Source organism: Nicotiana tomentosiformis, chromosome 6, assembly GCF_000390325.3.
Source record: "Nicotiana tomentosiformis chromosome 6, ASM39032v3, whole genome shotgun sequence".
NCBI classification, from domain to species: Eukaryota; Viridiplantae; Streptophyta; class Magnoliopsida; order Solanales; family Solanaceae; genus Nicotiana; species Nicotiana tomentosiformis.
The window spans coordinates 97,649,384-97,673,587 of NC_090817.1; the positions used below are offsets into that span (position 1 = coordinate 97,649,384).

At 37.6% G+C, this 24,204-nt stretch overlaps 2 protein-coding genes across 8 annotated transcripts; one reads left to right on the forward strand and one right to left on the reverse strand.

Annotated features, from left to right (window-relative positions):
• The first annotated feature begins 5,517 nt into the window (after positions 1-5,517).
• LOC104102780 (probable carbohydrate esterase At4g34215) lies at positions 5,518-10,497 on the forward strand. 5 transcript variants are annotated; one of them, XM_009610600.4, is made up of 4 exons: positions 7,850-7,965; positions 9,177-9,224; positions 9,493-10,077; positions 10,169-10,497. In XM_009610600.4, exons 3-4 carry the CDS (start codon positions 9,538-9,540, stop codon positions 10,388-10,390), a joined length of 762 nt encoding a protein of 253 aa, XP_009608895.1. In that variant the 5' UTR covers positions 7,850-7,965; positions 9,177-9,224; positions 9,493-9,537; the 3' UTR covers positions 10,391-10,497. The 5 variants fall into 5 exon arrangements, with proteins under 5 accessions (XP_033513735.1, XP_009608894.1, XP_009608895.1 ...); XM_033657844.2 differs by lacking the exons at positions 7,850-7,965; positions 9,177-9,224 and adding an exon at positions 5,518-5,676; XM_009610599.4 differs by lacking the exon at positions 9,177-9,224 and having other exon boundaries at positions 7,809-7,965.
• Positions 10,498-11,076: 579 nt separating this feature from the next.
• On the reverse strand, positions 11,077-21,172 carry LOC104102779 (uncharacterized). Of its 3 annotated transcripts, none has more exons than XM_009610596.4 (10): positions 21,035-21,172; positions 20,305-20,383; positions 19,910-20,015; positions 17,152-17,290; positions 15,651-15,759; positions 15,411-15,547; positions 14,521-14,657; positions 13,257-13,363; positions 12,879-13,006; positions 11,077-11,664 (listed from the first exon to the last, which is right to left on the reverse strand). In XM_009610596.4, exons 2-10 carry the CDS (start codon positions 20,347-20,349, stop codon positions 11,604-11,606), a joined length of 969 nt encoding a protein of 322 aa, XP_009608891.1. In that variant the 5' UTR covers positions 20,350-20,383; positions 21,035-21,172; the 3' UTR covers positions 11,077-11,603. The 3 variants fall into 3 exon arrangements, with proteins under 3 accessions (XP_009608891.1, XP_009608893.1, XP_009608892.1); XM_009610598.4 differs by having other exon boundaries at positions 20,305-20,354; positions 21,035-21,135; XM_009610597.4 differs by having other exon boundaries at positions 20,305-20,349; positions 21,035-21,131.
• Between the last annotated feature and the right edge of the window lie 3,032 nt (positions 21,173-24,204).

Sequence of the window (24,204 nt, forward strand, 5' to 3'; positions counted from 1 at the left end):
TGGATTTCAAGTTAGTAACTTCTATTTTATCCTTTCTTCGTTTTGAATCGAAAATAGAAGAGTTGAGTAAATCAAAAATCCAAAGGAGGTTCATGGCCAAGGGGAAAGATGTCCGAGTAACGGTGATTTTGGAATGTACTAGTTGTGTCCGAAACAGTGTTGATAAGGTATCAAGAGGTATTTCCAGATATATTACTCAAAAGAACCGGCACAATACGCCTAATCGATTAGAATTGAAAAAATTCTGTCCCTATTGTTACAAACATACGATTCATGGGGAGATAAAGAAATAGAGCGAACCAAGTACCTGTGTCTTACCCTTTCAAGAAAGGGTAAAAAATGCCATTATATATATAACATATTTAAATAGAAAATAAACAAATCCTATTTTTTAAAAATCCTATTTTGGGTGGATTTAAACTGAAATTTAAACTGAATTAGAATTAAGGTGGACAATTAGCTAGAGCAGCGGGTGCTGTAGCGAAACTGATTGCAAAAGAGGGAAAATCGGCCACATTAAAATTACCTTCTGGGGAGGTCCGTTTGATATCCAAAAACTGCTCAGCAACAGTCGGACAAGTGGGGAATGTTGGGGTGAACCAAAAAAGTTTAGCGAGTCAAATAACGCTGTTTAGGAATCCATAATTCTTCAAGAAGACAAGATTAACCCGGAAGGGTTTTTAGAAAAAAAGCGTACCAATCCGGCAAACAAAGCAAAAACAACGGCTCCTACATAAATACAATAGAATTGAAATGCTGCCCTATTGGTCTAATTCCTGCTTCCCCTTGGTATCGGTAAAGGGGCTGGTAAGCGCTTCCCGAATAGATTCCTTTCTCTTCCCCGGACACCGAACAAAGGGAACCCTGGCTTCACTTGTCGTAGTAAGACCACCCCTCTATAAGCTTTCCCTATCGCTCTGATGAACCTCTTTCCGCCTGTTCTCTAGAGTTCAAGAACAGATTCTTGCCTATCCCTTATTTGTCACCCTGAAGAGGAACAAGGATCTTTCCCCCGCAAAGGAGGCGACTGTGCACTTTTTTGAAAGGAAGCTTTAGCATCAGAGAAAGCTAGTTCGGGGTCGGTGAACAAAAGAAGGCTAGATCTTCAGTAGAGAAAGAGATAGACTGAGATCAGTCCCAGTGTTGGGCAGAGCCCATTGTCAAAGGATCGTTTCACTGGAATGCTTGCTTGAATATAGCTACTCCCATTAAAAGGAATTTTTCACTCTATACGGTATGGCTACAAACCGAATGAAGAAGTCGGAAGCAGTTCATCGCCTGTGGGAGCTTGCTGATAGTGAGGAAGCCATAATCTATCTATCGGATTGCCTATTTGTCTATCTGTCTGGTGAAGAGAGAATGGAAGAGACTCTCAATAGGGCAAGCACAAAATACCTCGTTCGAGTCCCCGGACGAAGGTGAGACCAACCTTATTATGATTAGCGAAGTCCTTTCCAACTCCGTCGAATGGTTTCACTCCTCTTTTCCCCTTCTGTCAGTTCCTTGTCAGTCAGTCGACTCCCCTCCCTCAAAAGATTGTCGAACTTCACTAATTAGGCCGGTCTCATCATTCACGCAATTCCCCCGTCCATCGATTGATCACGCGAGTACCAGAGTCTGTCCGGGTGGGTTCAAGCTAAAGCAGGAGAAGAGAGTTAGCTTTCTGCTGAGTGAGCCCGAACATGAGCGGACGCACACTAGATCAGAGCAAGTTTAGCTGGCCCAATGGCGCAGACTAACCGGGCAAGGTAATCGGCTAATCGGGAATTCATCTTCAGAGCTAAGTCCCAAGGAGACAGGTTGAAATGTACGGGTGTAGGTTAGTGTCTCGTCCTATAAATGATAGCCTTTGAAGGCCGCCCACGGGATGCGCTGTACGGTAGTAGTTTATGTTAGCTGCTTATCCGGTGCCTTCTTTACGACTTTCGACCAAGCCATTATTGAAGAAACTCTTGTTTAGTCAGGACGTCGTTCCCGTCCCTTGTGGTGCTTTTTCAACCCCTTGCTTTGACTTGGTAAATTTCATCTGGATTCGCTCCAATTCCAAGAGATACCGCATTATCTGCATCACCAGTTCTAGGCGTATACTATGTTCCAGAGCCTTTAGTTTAGTTGCAGAGCTAGAAGCTACTATATATAGATAGTGCCCGAAAACTAGGTGCAAAGAACCAACCAGACTGACCTAGTGGATAAATCAGAAATACAGAAACAAAAACAGCAATTGGACCAGAGAATGCGATTGCATTATAAGGTCTCAATTGAACAGATCGAGCAAGCCTAAAGGCCCTTTACTAATATAATAGAAGGTAAGGCAGTCAAGCCCTATCTAAGTAAAGCTACGGCTCCTTGGTGGGAATGAAAAGGCGGTACCCCTATCACAACAAGGCAAGTTCAGTTGGCGGACCACTTTTTGCCGGGGGAGGAATCGTTTTTGTAGTAAAAAAAGCTTATGCACCTAGCTCGCTGGAAGCTAAGAGAAAACCTTAAAAACTTATTTCGAGCAGGGTCCTCTGCTGGCATATTCATTCTTTTTCTTTATTATATTATGTATGGCGTTTCCAAGTTGATGTTTTTTTTAGCACGCGTGCCTCCGTCCCAAAAAAAGATGTATATTCCGGACATTTTGTCGTGGGTGCTACTAGAAAAAATTGTTATCCGACCGATGGATTCCCCGGTTTTTGGATTTTCATTTCTTTATGTAAAAAAGAGTTGGATCAAAGGCCTCGTCTTTGTACCCTTCCGTAGAGGAGGGGCCTTCAAGCGTACAAAGTGTTAAGAAAGATTGGTTTTTTCCTGAATTAGCCGGCCCACACTTCGGCTACTAATAATGGGATAAGACCTTACTACTATATAGGATATGTTACCCTCTCTCCAGTGAGTGCAGTGAAGGACTCTCGCCTCACCCGCCCGTTTGACTTATGGCATCATCGACTTGCTTTTCAATCAAAGCGATTTCATAACCATAAAGAAAGACCTCTCTTTCGGGATCAGTCCCGTCCCTAGATGTAGTAGTCAATCAGCGGGACATTCAAAGAAGCTATGCACCTTCACTGAATGTTAATGAAAGAAAGCCCTTTCATCCTAATCTCATCTACTGAAAAGGGGGCCGGGCGTAGCACGTTCTTTTTTGGGACACATAGGCAATTTGCAGGAAGTAAACGAAGTCTTTCCTTACGAAATCCACTCCTGAAGTCACGTCTTTCAGTACTGGGACTGAAGTAAAGTACTTTCGAGTTGCTCTTTGCCCAAAGCCCTCCTTCCGACTTAGTTAGAAATACCAACTCTAAATAGCTTTAGCATTTCTTGAGTGGAAAAGGTATTTATAGATTCTAGAGCTCAGGGGAAGGTTTGGAACCCTAGTAGCAGAATGGAATCAGTTTACCTCTCTGTACTTTGTTTCAAATAAGCGCCTTGAAGCTAGCTAATCCAGCCAGCAAGCCATAAAAGAAAGGGGAAAATTAGTAAAGGTGCCCTGCGCGAAACTAACTCTTCTAAAACCTGAAATGGGGAAGGAGAAAGAAAGGAAGGACTAGCTATTCGATTGATTGACTTTTTATTACCCCGTCTGCTCTCTTGTTCATATATTGGTTTTTAGATTTGATTCCCCGTATGCTCTAGTATAGAGAAAGGTAGCCTTTTTTTTATAGGTAAGACATGGGGCAATAAGCCCGCTTTCACAAATTCCCGTCTTTCTCGATCGAAAGCTAAGCGTGCCAAACCATCTAAGCAAAGTCCTATTTGTCAAAGAAGAGAGCCAAGACAAGCTCAAGTCATCCGGGATAAGAGAAGGTCCTATCCTAATAAGCCGGGGTAGGACCGGTCGAATAAGCAGTAATTCATCTTTGCGTAGATGAAGAATGGGCTACTTCCTCACAGATTGAAGACTTTAATACATCCTTTCATGTAGGAGAGTCTTTGATGGGCTTTGAATTTGGATAGATCCAGTGGGCCTTCTTGCATGGACTTGGGCTTGCTTACTGGCTTCGCTGAGGATGGGATTCCCTACCCGATGAGTCTGGCTAGGCTATTAGGCACCTTTGGTCTAGGCTTTCTCAGGCCTATCCAGAAGTCTGAAGTTCCGTCTACAGAAGGTCTAATTCTGAGCCGAAGCTCTATTTATTGCCCTATTCCCTTTCCTGACCAAAGTCACTAAGGAGGGGCCGGGGCGGACTGCAATTCGTCTGAGCTTAGTCTTCTCTTCTGAGACGATTGGAGGCTGGGGAAAGGGCACTCTTGAAGAAGGGCCTGCCGTACGTAATTTTTACAATTAATTGTTACTTGTCATTGTTTGTTCATAATTAAATTATAATTATTATATGCTTGTTGTATTATAATTTTATATTAATTGTTGCATTTATTGGAGTAATTCCTTTTATAAGAATTGGCAATGGATATATTGGAGGAGCGAGTTGCATGCCGCAACAGAAATGAAAGTGAATATATTGGAGGAGCGGGTTGCACGCCGCAACAGAATTGATGGAAATGAATATATTGGAGGAGCGGGTTGCACGCCGCAACAGAATTGATTGAAAAGATATATTGGGATCGGGTTGCATGCCGCAACAAAATTGACTATGAATATGTTGTGGGATCGGGTTGCACGCCGCAACGAAAACTGATTGAAATAATAATTGGTTATGACTGCCGAGTTGGTTTCAACTGTTGAAAAGAGATACTTGTTTTATTTCTATTATTGTTGTTATTATTGTTATTGCATACAGGTTAATGTATGTGACCTGCCTTAGCCTCGTAATTACTTCGTCGAGGTTAGGCTCGGCACTTATCAGTACATGGGGTCGATTGTACTGATACTACACTCTGCACTTTTTGTGCAGATTTCGGAGTTGGTCCCAGCGACGTATCATAGACTTGCTCGGATTCAGCTACCAGTGGAGACTTGAGGTATAGCTGCACGACGTTCGTAGCTCTGAAGTCCCCTTCTACTGTATTTTAGCTGTGTGCTTTCTTTCGGACAGCTTTATTTCGTTCAAACCCTTGTTTGTATTATTCTAGAAGCTTGTGCACTCGTGACTCCAGTTCTGGATGGTATTTAGATATCGCGATTATTATGGATTATTCTCTTTATTCCAGATTTTATTTTCGTATTTGTTTTTTTGTTATTAAATAAATTAAAATGGATAATTATATTCTAACGTTGGCATGCCTAACAAGTGAAATGTTAGGCGCCATCACGATCCCGAAGGTAAAAATTTCGGGTCGTGATAATTTTAACCCAATCCAAAGCGGCTCTTAATCAAGTTAAAATTTCCAAAACTGTTGCGCATGTTCGTAGTTATGGTCCTAATCGCCTGTTTTTTGTTATGATACAACTGCTTTTTTAGAAGGAAAATTTACTTAGCTATACTATAATAGAAACATATTTATCACATTTATTTAGGTTCCTTCTTAATTACATTGTATATCTATATTTACAATTTATGTACAAAATCATAAAAAAAAAAAAAAATTGAAGATCCCTTAAATTTAATCATTATCTGTTACTATGCAAGATACCTATCCCCATTTTCAATAACCCCCTTACATTTCCGATTCTTTTCCTTTTCCAACGAATTTCAAACACAATCTCCCTCCTTCTTACTAATCACCCAAAATCTCTCTTTCTTTTTGATACAATACCGACGAAATTCGCTATATTGCTGTAGAATCAAGTTGTGGGTAAGTTTTGAATCTAGTTTTCTTTCTTTAATTTTTCTAATTTTCAAGCTTTCTTCTACATTAACAATGGCTCTGTACCAATTTCTCTATATTTTCTCTTCTTCATGTTATCTATCTATTTAAACAATATCTCTTTAATATTGTGGAGTTGCAATGGTTTTTTTGGCTTCGACCTTGTTTGAATTAACAAGGGGTAAGAAACCAAATCATGAATCTTAGAGAAAACATAGCGAATAATACGTTGGTAATACACCAATAGGTAACAGTTCGAAGATCTCCCCGAAAATATACTGAAAAAGTTGTGGTTAACACACCTAGTTTTGACTTAGGTGTACGTATTTACACAAGAAGAACACATCACGATTGTAGATTGAAACTCAAAGAAGAATACGGTTCAGAATTGTATCACGATTGTATAATAATTGTATCAGCTTTGCATATGAATTGCATCTAATACATCAATACCTAAAATAATACATGATATAATACTAATATAACTATAATATACTCCTTTCGTTGCGGTTTATGTGAACCTATTTTTTTTTGGTCCGTTCCAAAAAGGATGACCCCTTTCTAAATTTAAAAATAATTTAGCTTAAACTTCCAATTCTACCCTTAATGAGAAGCTTTTATAACCACAAAAATACTCTGGACCCCTTTTTGACTTGTTTAGAACCGCAAATTTCAAAAGTCTTATTTTTTCTTAAATTCCGTGTCCAATCAAACAGGTTCACATAAATTGGAACAGAGGGAGTAGTATTGTATTATAATTTAAGTTTAGAGTTGGTTTTAGGAGAAAATTTCAGATTGAAACTTGAAGAAGATAAAGATCGGAGATGTATCACAATTTTTTTGATTTGTGTCACGAAGCTATCATAATTGTATCAAACTTGTAGCTGATGTATCAATACCTAAAACAATACATGATACAATACTAATACAAGTATAATACAATAGGTATCAGTTTAAGTTTAGAGTTAACTTTAAGTTGTATCATAATTGTATCAGAATTATGTCAGAATTCTTTCAGGATTGTATCAAATTTGTATCAGAATTATTGTATATGATGTATCAATATGTGAAACAATACATGATATACTAATGATACAAGTATAATACAATATTGTATCAGAACTGTATCAGTTTTTTAGAGTGTTTTTTTTACCAAAAAAAAGAAAAAGATTGCAGTGTTTCTGTAATTAGAGAAAACGATAGTGAATTTTGTGTTACTACTCATCTTATAATAGTTGTCGTCGTCCGGTAGGTATACCTTTCCACAAACACGTCATGATGTCAAGACTTAGGCAATAGGAAAACCCTTAAGGGACGTTTGGTTGTTGTATTAGAGTAATTAATTTCTGCATAAATTTTCGTATAAGATATTGCAATATGTGGTTGGCTGCTTAAACAAAATAATCGTTAAATAACTCATGCAGTGTTTGGTTTACGATATAAAATAATATCTGCATTATACATGCGAGAATTTATGTAGTTTTTATTTGGATAATATATAGAAAAAGATGAGTATTAGAAACTTATGAATTAAGCTATTTAAAGACAAAACTATCCTTTTAAAATAAGTAATCCATGTATAATAAATGTTTCTTTATTGATCGGCCCATACATAATATTTGTATGGGAGAAATTTAAAAATAGTCAAATTTACAAGTGGTAATTGAAAAATAGCCACAGTTTTAAAAATAATCAAGATTTAGCCACTTTTCATGTAAAGATAAATCTGAACGAAAACATTGTTCAAAATCCGAAAAATATTCCAGCATAATATACTGGAGTTCTAGTATAATATACTAGACTTCCAGCATAATATACTGGAATTCCAGCATAATAAACTGGTCCAGCATAATATACTGGAAATTCATACACATGTGTTCAAATCTCCGGTATATTATGCTGGAACTTTCCGTGTGTTGGAGTTCCAACATAATATGGTGGAAGTTCATACATAGATGCACTAATCTCCTGTATATTATGCTGGAACTTCCGTGTTGCAGCAAAATAATGACTATTTTTCAATGACTTTGCAAACGTTAGCTATTTTTTAATTACCAATCCGAAAACTGGCTAGCCCGTACTATTTCACCTATTTGCATTGTGTCCCACATGTCTAGTAGGTGAACCTTTACGACGTCGTTACAATCCATTTCTAGGCAATCCACGCAATTCTCAAATTATCCATATTCTTCATTGGAATCTGTTTCACAATTACGCACAATCTTTGATCCGGGTGTCAGCTTTCTTTGTGGGAATTTACTTGGATCCTTTTCTCTGGTGATCTCCCATTTCCATTGCCGAGTTTCTTTACCTATTTGTTCCATTTTTTCGTATGTTAGTATTCCACTAATTGGATCCTCAGTCTGAAATTTTCATTCTTAACTTAAATAAACCCTTACATTGGCATTAATAGCTTGATTCAGTAACTTTTGCTGTCTTATTTTACCTGTTTGGATCATTGACTTCGTGTAATTTGGTGGCTTAAGCTGATTTTTGATGAGTATAAGAGGATTGACTTCCCGTGATATTTTAAGGTACTGAATTTATGCGAGATAGTTTAACTCTTCACGAATTTTAGGAAAAAATATTTTTTTTTGAACTTATGGTCTTAAACATGCCCCAAACATCACTTGTGGGATTACATTGAGTTTTTTTTTTTTTTTTGGTTGTTGTTGTTGGTCTTAAACATGCCGTAATATTTAGTGGTTATAAGACATCTTGAAACTTGCGGTATTAAACATGTCATATTATTTTTGTGACTATAAAAGTTTCTCATTAAGGATAAACTAGTAAGTTAAGTTGAATTGTTTCTAAATATAGAAGTGTATCATTCTTTTAGAAACGGAGTAATGGGAGTGTGACATAAATATTCTATTGGGAGCTGTCATTTAGAGCTGCTTAGAGGCTTTGTTAAATATATTTGGATGCTTTCAAGAATTTAATCTATTAATATTCGTCCTGCAGATTTTCATATAAAAGAAAAGAATGCGACTTCTGGCTTCCTAATATACTTTTTATTAAGCTTTTAAAGTGTTCCTTTAATATTGCAAGTTGTGTAATTTTTCGATGTAGGTGAAATCTTTAGGTTTTATTTTCAAAGACAAATCAATCTGTGTCTAATTTTGCTGTTATCGTTGACATGAAATGCAGAGATCTAATTTTACTGCAGAGGTTTCTTAAGTTTATTTAAGACTTAATTTGTTTTGGAATATGTGATTGGATTAATCAGCATTTATAATTGTTGTTTGGATTAATCAGCATCGAGTTTAAATGGAGTAACGTGATTAGTGATGATTCATGTGGCTGACCTCAACTGGTTGTTGTTTATGATTGCCAAACAAAGTTTCTGCTATAATTATAAATGCAATTGGGGTTTATCCTTTTTGATTGACTGTATCCTTTTCAATTTCCTAGTAGTTTTCATTGAAGTATGTAAATATCATCTTTATCTCATCAGTCTCCTGGTAAAGTTGTTCCCATGTGACCAGGAAGTCACGAGTTCGAGGCGTGGAAACAGTTTCTTGCAAAAATGCAGGGTAAGGCTGCGTACAATAGACTCTTGTGGTCCGGCCCTTCTCCAGACCCCGCGCATAGTGGGAGCTTAGTGCACTGAGCTGCCTTTTTTTTTTTCCGTCAGTCTCGTGATATGTAAGAGGGATATTCAATGCGGGTCCTATCAGTTTTAGGCCTTTGATATATGATTTTTAATCTGTATAACAGCAGCATAGGTGTTGAATTGAGAAGAATTATTGACAGATAGTCCAAATTTGATGGATTCTGAGTTGTTTCACCTCTTTGTTTTAGGTTAGCAGCAACCGCTTTTAATCACAGTATCTTGACCTGTGAGCTATGGCCTCAACCCTGGAAAATGAAGCTCCTTCCCCCCAAAGTATATTCATTCTATCTGGCCAAAGTAACATGGCTGGTCGTGGTGGAGTAGACAAGCATAAGCATTGGGATGGCGTCGTACCAAACGAGTGCTCTCCCGATGCTTCTAGAATCTTCCGTCTTAGCGCAGATCTCCACTGGGAGGTTGCACGTGAGCCGCTCCACCATGATATTGACGCCAAGAAGACTTGTGGTGTTGGACCTGGAATGTCATTTGCAAATGCGGTCAAGGACCGTGTAAAAGCTATTGGGTTAGTGCCATGTGCTGTAGGTGGAACTGCGATAAAAGAGTGGGCGCAGGGGGAGCATTTGTATGAGAATATGGTAAAGAGAGCAATAGCTTCAGTGCATCAAGGTTTAGAAATCAAGGCACTGCTTTGGTATCAAGGGGAGAGTGATACATTATCTCAGCATTGCGCTGAGACCTATAAGGCTAATATGGAGAAGTTAATACATAATGTTCGCGCTGATTTGCATCTGCCATCTCTGCCAATTATTCAGGTTAGCTAATATAGTTTGCTTTCTTTTATGGAATATTGATAGGTCCAATGTCATTTTCACATGTACTCGTAACGGTTGCATTGTCTTACAGGTTGCAATTGCATCAGGAGATGAGAAGTACATTGAAAAGATTCGAGAAGCGCAAAAGGGGATTGACCTCCCAAATGTTGTATGTGTTGATGCCATGGGATTGCAGCTTAAGGAAGATAACCTCCATTTAACCACAGAGGCCCAAGTTAAATTAGGCCAAATGTTGGCCGATGCATACCTTACTCATTTTGCACCACAACAACCTTCTGTGGCTTCATCTTGAGAAATTTGCTGTACTATGTAAGCTAAAAGATATTTAATGAAACTAAACTCTGCCAAGAAGCTTCTTGCGAACCAATCTCTTCTACTAAAATTTCCTCAGGTTCAATAGTTTGGGCATTCATTTTTATGCAATTTGATCCCGTCAGTTGGATTACTATTTGAAAGCTGATTCTAACTCTGATTCATGAAATTTGACTAAATGAAGTATTTTACTTTGAAGTAAGTTGACTCATTTTCTGTCTCTTCATGTCTTTACTTTAAAATAAGACTCCTTGCTTTGGTTATATCAGTCACGTAACAAATACTATTATATTAATGCAGTAAATCGTCTGAAAACCTCTTTTCGTCTTTTTGTTAATAACGTCACGTATATACAAAGAAGTCCAAATGAGTGTACCAGTTAGCACCTTAGGCAGCACCATTTTTCTGAGTTGGGTGCATATGCATGGATCGTTTTCTATCTTGGATAGTCATATCAATCCTAAGGAAATGAACAAAATAATACATCAGCAACAGGGGTGGGGTGGGATGGTTTGCATCCAACCACACCCTTCACCAGAGGTCTCGAATTCGAGCACCAGAAATGGAAAATTTCTTGGTAGAGAGTGTTTTACCTCCTTAGTTGGCCTACCCCAGGCATATCACGATTAATTGGGATAAATCATGATTACTCAAATGCAGATAGTCTTATCAAAAACAAAATCACAAACTTGAAGAAATATACTAGGAGAAATTGTTTAGTGTACATGATTTCAGTATCTCACTTCCCCATAAATATCTTAAATTTGCAAAGGATGTCTGCAAAATGAACCAAGGGAATAAAGCAAAGACTTCAATAGTACCCCTTCTACAACCAAAAGATACAAAGCTATTGCATCGTTTTATGCAGGTAATCCACCTGTTCAATTTGGTGTAAGGCCTGCAATGAATATTGCTCGGACTTTTGCAGTCGGGGGATTTCTTCAGTTTTTTTTTGAATGTTTCGTTAAACTCAAACAAGAGATATCATTCGGGTATAGAGTCACAGAGCTCGGAACGAAGCCACAAATACGTTACTCTTCAACTCATTAACAACCTCATGTGCAAGGTCCACCTCTATCACTTGCTTCAAACACTCCACTAGCTTTATAAATTATAGTTGGCCGTCTTCTCACCGAGCAACATCTTCGTATATTGAATTCTACGATCAGAGAGGGAGAAACCATTTATATATGTCATCTACTCTTCCGTTTTTCTGCAACATATTCGTAGTATTTTTCTTCACCATAAAGTTGCCTGAGAGACAATAAATATGCAGTTAGTAAAATATTAGGTGCCCCAGACCACCCAGAGGAAGGGTAAAAATGTTTGAGGAAGTATATGAAATCATATATCAAAGTAATTCAATCTAGGTATAGGTGACATGGCTTTATGTCAGCGCCAGCGCCTCGGAAGCAAATGAGCATGTACAACAACAACAATATCCAGTATAATCCCACCAAGTGAAGGTTAAATGAGCATGTACAACCAAGTGCTTGTTACTCCATTCTATGACTAAGCAATTTTTAAATATCAAACCGTGCTATGAGAAGTGTCCAAAATTCTTAGATAGTCGTACATACAGTATAACCCATCCAACTAAATAAACAATTCATCACTGACCTGAGCGATACTCACTCTATCCCAAACAAAAAGGAACATGCTCGACTGATCCTTCACCATGCCCATTTTGCAAAGAAAGATGATTAGCAAATTTTGTCACACCGTTCACAAATGAACTATCTATTAAACCACAATCTTCCTCTTTTTTTACTTTGGGGAAGATTGTCTTGGATAAGTACTGCTTCAGATGCAGCTTCCCATCCAAGGAAGAAATCTCTAGGGATGATATCTTCCAAATGCCCTCTAAACTCATTTCTGACCACTTACAGAGGGGTTGAAAAAGGTATCAATACTCTCTCTGTTCTCCTTACCTCCTACCCAAAGTAGCACTAACCACAATAACAAGGGCCCCGGGATAACATATTTCAGAACTAACTAGTCCAATCATTGTCACTTGACTAGTTCTATCAATATACAGCTTAAATGCGAAGAGTTGTAACAATGGAAATAGTAGTAAATGTTGTGGACTTATGAACCATGCCCAATGTTGGACAGATCTCAAAGTGAATAATGGTACAAGGATGAAAGAATGATTAAGAACCTCATGAATTGTAAAAGTCACCATGTCACCTTCTCAAAAGTTAAATCCTTGTTTCTATTGAGTCAGAAATTTTGAGCAACTGTTCAAATGAGCAAATAATGTGAATACGTAGAAAATAAAGGAAAGGAGAGAGGGTGAAGAAGATGTCTGTATATATTATGTATATACCAGACCACAGCATCCAAACTACCCATAGTAGGAATCAGAACACGAACATAATTCGGAAACTAACTGAACAGAAACTAAATTTTGCTCCGGACACATGGAACTGCGGATAGAAGTAAGAGCAGCAGACAGCAAAACTTACGCTAGATCAGCCAAGGTATCCGATTTAATTACCGCCTGTCCCTCTGGGAGCCCAAGGGAAGAATACTGCATTATCATTTCCTTCAGGGTGTGCTTTGTGCTTTTGATATCATTATCCCACAGTATACTCTGCAACCAAAGCACCCAGACCTGTTACTTATATTTGCAGTGAAAAACATATAGGAAGCCAATGAGTTAATCCTTTTCACCAAACATATAGGAAGCCAATGACTTCATCATCTTCAATTTCAAACAAATGTTGAATACATTTTAGTCTATTTCACTAATACGCTGGATGGACAAAGTGGCTACTTAATTCAGAGTCTAATTTTAACATGTAATAAAGATTGATTCACATCTGATTTCACAGTCCTAATACCTTTCTCACATACTCTATTTTGACATCTTCCCGTGGTATTTTCCCCTCGGAAGAGAATATAGAAGCATTCCAAATGGCGCCTCTTGCAACCATCACAGATGAAGCACCTATAAAATAAAGTTGTTAAATGTTGCAAACTATAAGCAGAAACAACCATGTAGATATTCATAAAAACAGATAGAAAGACAATCATCAAGTTAATGAGAACAATGCATTTCACACACAGATTGTTCATTATTTGCTGTGTCAATAGGAAGCATGCTTACAAAGATTAATTTTGTATCTCTGGGGCATAAAATCTCTCTGATTATAGCTTTTTGAATTAGAAGCTACATTGCTCGGAACCTCCAAAAATATCATCACCCATGTCGGATCCTCCGGAAATGCATTTTTTGGAGGGTCTGACACGGGTGCAACGGCTTTTTTGGAGGATCCGAACAACATAGCTTAAAAGAGTTAATGGGCCTGAGCTGCAAGCATCCATGATGAATTTGCTAAGCAGTTAGAGGACCTATAAGACTTAGTTCAAGCAAATCAACCATCAACAATTTCGCATGAAGCTATTGTTGTTGCAGAGCTGTGCTAAAACTCCATTTTTAGTGCATTAACATGTTTGTTTTCCTTTAGGGAGAGGGAAGACAATGAAGAAACAAAGCTTCCATTTGACGATCAGTTGATGTTGGACCACATGTAAACCACAACATGCCCCCCCCCCCAAACCCAAAAAAAAAAAAAAGTTCTTAGACTGTACTGATAAAAGCTGGATAAAAATGAAACCTATATATAGCATCTATCCTTAATCTTGAACACCTAAAACTGTCAAATGCATCCACAATTCTTTAGAGCGAAAGAAAGAAGTATCCAGAAGCAAGAATTCAAGCTTTTTCTACATTTTTTGTAGAAGTAATTAACTTAGTGATTGACGGGAAAATTCCTGCATACAAAATGTCCGTATACATCTTTCACAAGAAGGAACCATCAAGTGTCTAAGCATAATGCCAACTAAGCATATTAAAAAATATATAAGCTATTTGATCCTGTTTCCTTAAATCTAAGGACATCTGATGAAAACCAAAGATATATACCCATATACGGATATGTTTATCTTAATAAACATATAATTTCTTGTCATATTGTGACAAAATAGTTGTGCCAAAACATTCAGATCTATTAACATCTAAAGAAAACTCCACCCAGAAAGTGCAAATGGATTCATCAGAGAACAATGTGAGAACAAGAACATTTATGAGAAGTATAAGCACACCTGTTGCATCTCTAATACGTTGAAAATCCTCATATTCAAAAACATCACCATTTGCTATAACTGGAATAGAGAGAGCGGCAGCAACATCAGCAATCTCACTCCACTTTGCAGGATCTCTTGGCCTGTCTTGAACTTTCCTATAGTTTAATCAATAAGCATGTCGCATTTGCTAGTCAGAGGAAATATCAATATCACTTGACCTCAAATTAAAAGCCCCAAATAGAAGAAAGCACAAACAAGCAATCAGTGATGACTATCTATCCGAAACAAAACAAAAAATGACCGATGACCATATTCCATGGAAACAGAGACATAATCAGAGTAGCCGCTTAGAGAACTGTCAAATTGCACCCTCATAAATCAATTCTGACATCATTTCCAAGTATAGCATGTTCAATTTCCGTATTTAAATCATCTAGCACGGACTACACAAAATGACAGCACAGACATAATTCACAGAAAAGGCAATTGTGTGCATCAACCTACCCACTCACCCGGAACAACCCACCCTCACAAATGAAAGGAAGATCAGAACTAAAAACAATCCTGTTTACCAGAGATGCGGTTACTAATTCATTCAAATTTAAACATCAGTTAAAAACACAAATAATGAAAGGACAGAGAGGTGGGGGAACCAAAAACATGAACAGACAATACTTTCCAATATAACCAAGAAGCAGACTAATTGGTCCCCGCCCCACTTATAAGGTGGACTGTTTGAATTTACAGCAATCCCCACCTCATATTGGCAAAAAGACTCCAATAACCATATCAAATAACTTGACCCCCTAAAGAAGGCAATCTGAACGTTCAAAGGGTTGGTTGATGACACAGCACAAGGTTAGGTTTAAAAAGAACAATGAGAAGCAGATATACAAAAAATAACCTACCTTCCATGGACAGCAAGGGCAGAGACACCAGTCCTCTCAATTCGTCGTGCCAATTCCACTGTATCCTGCGGAGATTTTAATAATCTAATCTTGCACGTTACTGGTACATCCAAGTTCCTCCTCAATGTTGTCAAAATCTGAGTTCAGAAGAAAGGAACATCATGAACAGGACATGCACTTCCATACTGAATTAGAAGGAAATTTTACTACTAGGGTGAAGGAGCAAGAACGAATGCATACATCATGAATGAGCTCTGGTTTGCTCAACAGTGCAGCACCCATGCCTCCACTAATAGAGAATGACTTGGGGCATCCCATGTTTATGTCCACTGCTGCTACATCATTACACCTGAGAAGGGACAGACAATATTTTAGAGAAATCTAAATTTTTAGCCGCTCTCAAAACTAATAGCCAACATGCATGTTTTTTTGTATATATGTGTATTATATACAAAAATGTTGTACACTTTTTGGCTAGCGAATGCAATTAGTTTTGACTGACCGGCCAATTTTTTATTTTGCCCAGTATTTTGATCAGATGCAGTAACTTCCTGTTGAAATTGAGCATAATTGCTGATTTAAACTTTCACGCCTAGATCATGATTGAAGACCTCTAGAAAAAAAAATCAAGCAAGTCCTTTGAAGTTTCTTCATTATCTTAAGAAGTAGATCCTGAACCTTACAAGAATGTGATTCGTGGAATTTTACGATAGCTATTCAGTATAAAAAAGAATTCCTAAAGAATAAAATTCTTAACAATGTGGCTTGTTGCAGTTCAACATTAATAAGTTTAGCTCAGACAAGCTTGTTATTTTAAACAAACATCAGCTACACCCATCATCCATATAATGTCAGAAACTTCGATTGTAAATACTGCTAACATGTTAACCTCAAAAACTAGACATCCAATGCAGAAAAAGGATATGATATCATTGAGAAAATGAAAAGCAAAAGCACTGAGTCCGCTTCAAGGACAGTTCCTCGAGCAAATTAGTAAAAGAAATCCAACAAGATCATTTATAACATTGATGTACAATATAGGGACCAGGAATATGAAGTCTACCTATACAACAACAACAACAATCCATCTGCGGAGAGGGTAGTGTGTACGCAGACCTTACCCCTACCTATGAAGGTAGAGAGGCTGTTTCCGAAAGACCCTCGGCCCATGAACGTTAAATTTAAATTTTACCTCACCCCTCATCTCTCCCTACCTGGGGCAGGGGATATTTACTTTTCCACCAATAGGATCTACTGTTATCGAGAAAATGTTTCATGGCACAAGAAGACTTCTGCTGGTACCATTTATAGTCAGAGAGAGAATGGTACAAACTTATTAGGACCCCCATGCCGGTGGAAAGCAGTTATTAACTAATGGCATCTGTATTTGCTCCTGATGAATGCAATTCATTCTTCTCCTCTTTTTTTTTTTTTTGGGGGGGGGGGATTTCACAAGAGAAACTGCTTGATGTTGCATAACCAATGGATATTCTACATAATGCATCACATTACTTTAAGGAAATATCACCAAAATGCCAGAAGACGTATAATAAAATAAGTGGAAATAGAAGTGCAATTTTATCATAGGCATCCAATCCAATCTGGCTGTCTATAGGACTGTGGATGTGTGTATGACCATGTGAACATTAGATTGTGTGTGCGTTTGGGGGTGGAGCAGAAGGAATTTAAGTACAAAGATTATGATAGGGGAAAAAAGAAGAAAGAACTGAATGAAACATACACTATTTCAGCAGCTTTGAGAGCTCTCATGGCATCAGAAGTGCCCATCTGAAATACAACTTGATTTCTTTCCTCGGGGCACGTTCTGAAAACAACATTATCAGTTCCCTTCTCCAATATGTCAGTTGTCCCTAAGACATCTAAGGAATAAGGGGTAAAACTCGTGAGAAACATTTTAGATGCACCGAGTTTAGCAACTTTTTTTTTCTTTTTGCCATCTTAACCTGCACTAAATGCGAAGCTTCACCTGTGATATTTTATCTTTTCATTTCTTTTTCCCCTTAAAAAATAAGTGTCCATGAATCCTATTCATCCATGCTCATAATACCCAAAAATATGAAGTAAAGTAGCAAGGCATAAAGCATAGTGCTAAGTTAATAATACCGATCTCAAAAAACAGCAATTCATAAAGCCTTCGCAGACAAATGTAATAACAACAACAACAACAACCAAAAAAAAAAAAAAGTGTAATACCACAAAGTGGGGTTTGGGAAGGCTGGAGTGTATGCAGACCTTACCCCTACCTTACGAAGCTAGAGAAAATGTTTCCGATAGACCCGTGGCTCCAAAAAAAAAAAGCAGAAACGACAAGTAGTAACAACTAACAACAACAAGCAAATGTGATAAGGTGATAGATTAATCGACGCGAAGGAAACAACATTTAGTAAAAGAAATTTGCGAATAAAGAGAAACGAAAATACAAGACTAATACTAATGCTACCAGCATGAAAATGAGACATGCCCGCCTAACCACTAACCAACTACCCTAATTCTCAACCTACATACCCCCTATAAATGGTCATGTCCTCAGTAGGCTGAAGTTGCGCCATGTCATGCCTAATCACCTCTCTCCGATACTTCTTTGGCATACCTCTATCTCTCTCCAGCCCCACCATGGCCAGCCTCTCTCACCTCCTCACTAGGACATCTATGCACCTCCTTCACATGCTCGTACCTCTCAACCTAGCTTCGCACATCTTGTCCTCCACGGGGGCCACTCCAACCTCGTCTCAAATATCATCATTCCCAATCTTATCTATCCAAGTATACCCACACATCTATCTCAACATCCTCATTTCTGCTACTTTCACCTTCTGGACATGGGTGTTCTTAATAGACCAACACTCCTCCCTATACAACATAGTTGGTCTAACCGCCACTCTGTAGAACTTACCCTTAAGTCTTGGTGACATCTTCTTATCGCACAAAACCCCGAAAGCGAGCCTCCATTTCATCCATCCTGCTCCAATTCGATGTGTGACATCCTCGTCAATCTCTCCATTACCTTGGATTACAAATCCAAGGTACTTGAAACTCTCTTTCTTAGCGATAAATTGTGAATCCAGCCTCACCCTACGCAGAAAAATGTCTTTGAATCAATCTTCTCCACTTGGAAAGCTACTGAATCAGTTATCATATGACATCTATACTATGTCAATGTACAGGGCCTAGATAATAGCTTACAAATCTGTGTTTGGTATTCGAGGGGCAATGAGCACTCACACTAAAAACATCCAGTTTTTTTGTTGTAAAGTTCTGATATAACTATCATCAGTAAAGGTTCAATCATCTCTCAAATATTCCACTTAAGCTACGTATACAGGTACAACTTCTCATCATCAAATATCTTCAATTAAAAGGCTCAATTTGGGCAATGACCACTCACACTAGAAACATCCAGTTTTTTGTTTTAAAGTTCTGGTATAACTATCATCAGTAAAGGTTCAATCATCTCTGTAATATTCCACTTAAGCTACGTATCCAGGTACAACTTCTCATCATCAAATATCTTCAATTAAAAGGCTCAATTTGGGCAATGACCACTCACACTAAAAACATCCAGTTTTTTGTTTTAAAGTTCTGGTATAACTATCATCAGTAAAGGTTCAATCATCTCTCAAATATTCCACTTAAGCTAAGTACCCAGGTAAAACTTCTCATCATCAAATATCTTCAATCAAAAGGCTCAATTTCTTGATAGAGAGAGCCATAACATAATGAAGTTCAGAGTCCTCATCCTTCATTCACTAACATATACTCCCTCTGTTACAATTTAGATGATGTAGTTTAACTTGGCACAAAGTTTACGAGGAAAAAAAAAAAAGTCTTTTGAAACATGTGGTCCCACAAGCTTAAGGGTAAAAGTTTTGTGGTATCATGTCATTTGCGTGGCTATAAAAGCTTCTCATTAAGGGTGAAGCGGGTAAAATAAAAAGTTTAAAATTAAATTATTTCCAAATATAGAAATATGTCATTCTTTTTGGAACAGACTAATATAGAAACGAGTCACCCCAAGAGCAAGGTGGGGAGTTCTTGGAGGAAGGGAGCTGAGGGTCTATCGGAAACAGTCTCTCTACCCGAGGGTAGGGGTAAGGTCTGCGTACACACTACCCTCCCCAGACCCCACTAGTGGGATTATACTGGGTTGTTGTTGTTGTTTTTGGAACAGACTAATAATGAAAGCGTGTCATTTAAATTGAAACGGAGGGAGTAACAACTTGATAATCCACTAAATATAGAAATATTTGACATATACAACACATTCAGAGCAAGGTTATACTCATCAAATAAAGGATCTTGCATAAAATCAAGACCGGCAATGTCCTTGCTTCATTGGTAGTTTTTGAAGTTGTTGATTTCATCCTTTCACATAAGTAGTATATCTCTACATACTACATGATACTTAAGATATATAACAAACTTAAGGTTAAAGGACAATACGGATAGAATGCCGCTAAAAATGATGAATAAGAAATTACCATTAACTCTCCGCTCACATTTGATGATTTTATGATCAATAATCTCCTCTCCATAGGTTATGTCCGCACCATATTGGGCAGCAAGCAGCCTAAACGGCAATGTACCCTGACAAAAAGTCAATGAAAGCATAAGATCCATAAGCATCTACGAACAACACATGATAAAGAACAGACATACTAAGAGCAGTCTTAACTATGTTCCTAGTGAAGTTAATAGCTCCTAGAATGCCAGAACTGAGTTTCAGAAAGAGAAACACAGATCTAGCGACAAGGAACATGAATAAGAAAGCAACCATAGAAGAAACAAGTAACAGGTATCAAAAAATGAAAAAAAGAGAAAGAAAGAAAGAAGCAAAAGATGCTCTAATTCATCAATTTCAGTTGAAGATGCTTACCACTCGGACCATTGGAGCCAAGACAAGCTTGTTTCTGTACTCCATCTTTTCTGATAAGGCGGATAAATTAGTACAATCCCTGAGATAATAACAAATGCTGACCAAATTGAGTATCTTGACCAAAAGAGTTGCAGTTTAGGTTATAGCCGTTATGCTTCTAATTGTACACAATTCCTCTAACGTCGTACACTGATCTACTGGGCAGCCTGCTACAGCTCACATGCAGAGTGCCAGGTAAAACGGAAGGTGGCTAAATCATAAAGACGATCAAACTAAACCTGGATGCTCTAATTATTCAAAATAAATATGAGCAACAAAGTATTCCCAAACTATGCTTCAGCAATTGCAAATTCATAGACAGCTAGGCTTCAACAGACACAATGTATATACAGTTTTGGATCTTACAGCATATGGACAGTAAGGAACAGAAATTTTATTCAATTTGAAAAATTATTAGCTGTCAATAAAACCAGGATGCTTTCTAATTATTCGAAATATATACATGAAATAACTCGGCCAACCTCAATCTACGTTTCATCAATTGCAAATATATAGCCTTCAACAAATACACTGTAATAGATAGCCTCGGATCCTACAGTATATGGCCAGTAATAAAGAAAGGAAAATACGGGAAAATAAAAACAATACAGCCCCATCTTTATCTCTAAACAAATTGACCAGAAAGGAATGAGATTAAAGAGCTGGTCAACAGTTTATACTGATTACTGACCTTGACTTGAAAAGAGAGGAAGAATTTGCCAAGCCGGCGGCAAACCAACCACGGCGGAATATTGGTGTGGTTGAAATTTTGGCCTTAACGCCTTTCCTACTAACACTCGAGGATTAAAATGTCATTTTATAGAATTTGGTGGCTAAAAAGATTAATGAATTAAACAACAAAACTTAGGAGTCGTTTGGTTGTATATGTAAGAATAGTACTGTTTTAGTAATGCTAGAATTAGTTTTTTTGAGATATATTTTTTAGCTTTATATACTCTGTTCGATTATGCGTAGAAAGTTGCACACATATAATGAAATAATAAGTCAAAACATATCTAGAAACAATTATTCTTAACGATACAAAGATTACTAATACATAAATTAGTAATGCATAAATTCGTTATGTATAAATTAGTAATGCATAAATTATTTCTTGATGAATTATAGTTCGATAGATTAGTACACAATATTTAATTTATAATATATGTTTACTCTTTTTAAACCATATAAAGCTTTATTTACTACATAAGTGTTAATTCTGTTATTTTAATTATTTTAACATGTATATCGCTGATACCAAAAACTTGCAATAAAAATATTTTCTAAACTTTGTGCAACTAACACAATCCTACCTACACAACCATACCGATGATTCTAATGTATAAGGCAAGGTTCAAGTTTCCCATTTGATTATTCACAATTCTTTTTTCAATCAGTCACTCATCTAAATGAACGAGTACTCTGATCATGTTTTCCACACCATATTTCAAATTTACATAGCAGTCGCTCGCTTGTTCCCAATATATAGTAGTATTGCGCTCATTAACGTTTCTCATACCATGTTTCAGTTTCTGACCTAAACTTAGTCTCCCGCTCCAATCTACCTCTCGAGCTTATTCTTATAAATGGCAATTACGAAGGATAATATGAATTCAATACTCTCAAAATTTTATGATATGATATTTTCCTTACAAATCTCATGGAAGATCTCGAAATGGATCGATCGCACATGTGCGAGAAATATGAATTTACTGATCGTCTCATTTTCTGAGGGAACTAGTGGAAAATTTTAAAAAATGACAATGGTCCTGAATTAGCCGCCAACGATATGAAAAGCATATAAGCGCGAGATCAAACAATTAAGGCAGTCGCAGCTGGACAGGACGAACAAAAATAATAAGATAATCCATTACTGTATAGGTTTGAAGCTTGTGAAGACTGATTTGGAAGCATTTGTCGAATAGAGAGAGATTATTGTAGAGCCGGATGAGTTTGATTGTATTTGAAATAGACTTCTAAACTATAGATTCCATCAACTCATTCAACGCATCGAAAGGGAGATGGAGAAACTCAGCAGGAATCGTAATGCAATAGTGTCATGACCCAAAATTCAAAACATCGTGATGGCACCTAACCCAACCCGCTAGATAACCTAATTAACAAAATAACATAATATAATAAAATTGATGTGAATCAAAGATAAGATAACTGAATTTTATATAACTCCCCAAGGACTAGTAGTACAAATCATGAGGTTCTAAGATTTAGAATTTACAAAGCTGGTATGAAATAAAGTACATCATTTGTTTGAACTATTCGCGAACAGATTAAAATTCTAAAGTAACCAAGATCAAGAGGGAAGCTATGACCGGAATGCAGGCACATCTTCAAATTCAGCTCCCGCCGTACACAGCAACATCAACATCCAACATCTGCACGCAAGATGTAGAAGTGTAATATGAGTACAACCGACCCTATGTACTCAATAAGTAACAAACCTAACATTAGGTTGAAAGTAGTGATAAGTTGGAACAAGGGTCAAAGTCAAACTTCAATAACCAGCAATAGTTCATAACAATATAATAAAGATAGTTCAAGAAATAGCTCATCTCGTTCACAGTTACGGAAAATAGGCATGCTTTTCAAGTATAACAGTAAATCTCAAATCTTTCACCGAAAACACCAAAAATATATGTAAGTTTGAAAACTATGATTTCTCCCAAAAACTTTCAACAATAGTTAAGAAGTCTCATTATCAGATGGCATGAGGAAAGTACATCTCTATGCCTACATGTCAATGTGCATGTGAATATCATAAATGTCACAAAACTGTGTAACAAGAGGGGATGCATCTCTATGCCTGTGTGCCAAGTATACATGTCAATGCAATGCACCACAGTGATGAACTCATATACCCACACTCTTAGAGTACTCAATCTCACTGTCTCACATTCCCACTCATCACGCTCAATCACTCAACACACTCGGTCACTCAGCACTGTACGGTACCTGCTGTGGCGCGTAGCCCGATCCCATCATAATCAATAGAACCTGCGCTCATTGTGGGTGTGCAGACTCCGGAGGGGCGGATCCTGCCCAAGCGCTAATATAACCTGCTGCGGTGTGCAACCCGATCCACATATAGCCGTAAGACTTATTGCTACGCGTAACCCGATCCACATATGTATAGCCATAAGGCTTGTTGCGGCATATAACCCGATCCACATATATATAATACCTGTTGCGGCGTGTAGCCCGATCCCATCAATATCACTCACAATCCGGCCCTCAGGCCCTAACTCAGCAATCAATCTCTACAGTCTCTCGGGCTTACAAATTTCATGCCAATCAGCCCAAACAATGACAACAATATGATGTGACAACGAATGATAACAGAGACTGAGATATGATATGTAAATGAATGAACATGACTGAGTATATAGATGAAATTTAAGCAAATAAGTCAATGGCAGATATGATCTTAGTAGGTACCAACAGAATAAGCATATAGCCTAAACATGATTTCTAATATGATTCACAGCTCAATTTCTCTAACACGTGAAAATTTCATGGATAGAAACAAGATTAAGTAACTACACAGTATCACAGAATCAATCGAGTCATAATTCACGCGGTGCATGCCAATACGCCTGTCACCTAGCATGTGCGTCACCTTAACACTAAGCGCATAACATGTATATTCAGGGGTTCATATCCTCAGCACCAAGTTTGGAAGTGTTACTTACCTCAAATAAGCCAAATCCAATACTGAGCAAGCCAAGCGATGCTCTAAAAATGCCATCCTGTGCGTACCAACCTCCAAACAGCTCGAAACTAGCCAAAAGTAACTCAAATACATCAAATAATGCCAAAGGAAACAAGCCCAATTGATAAAGGTCG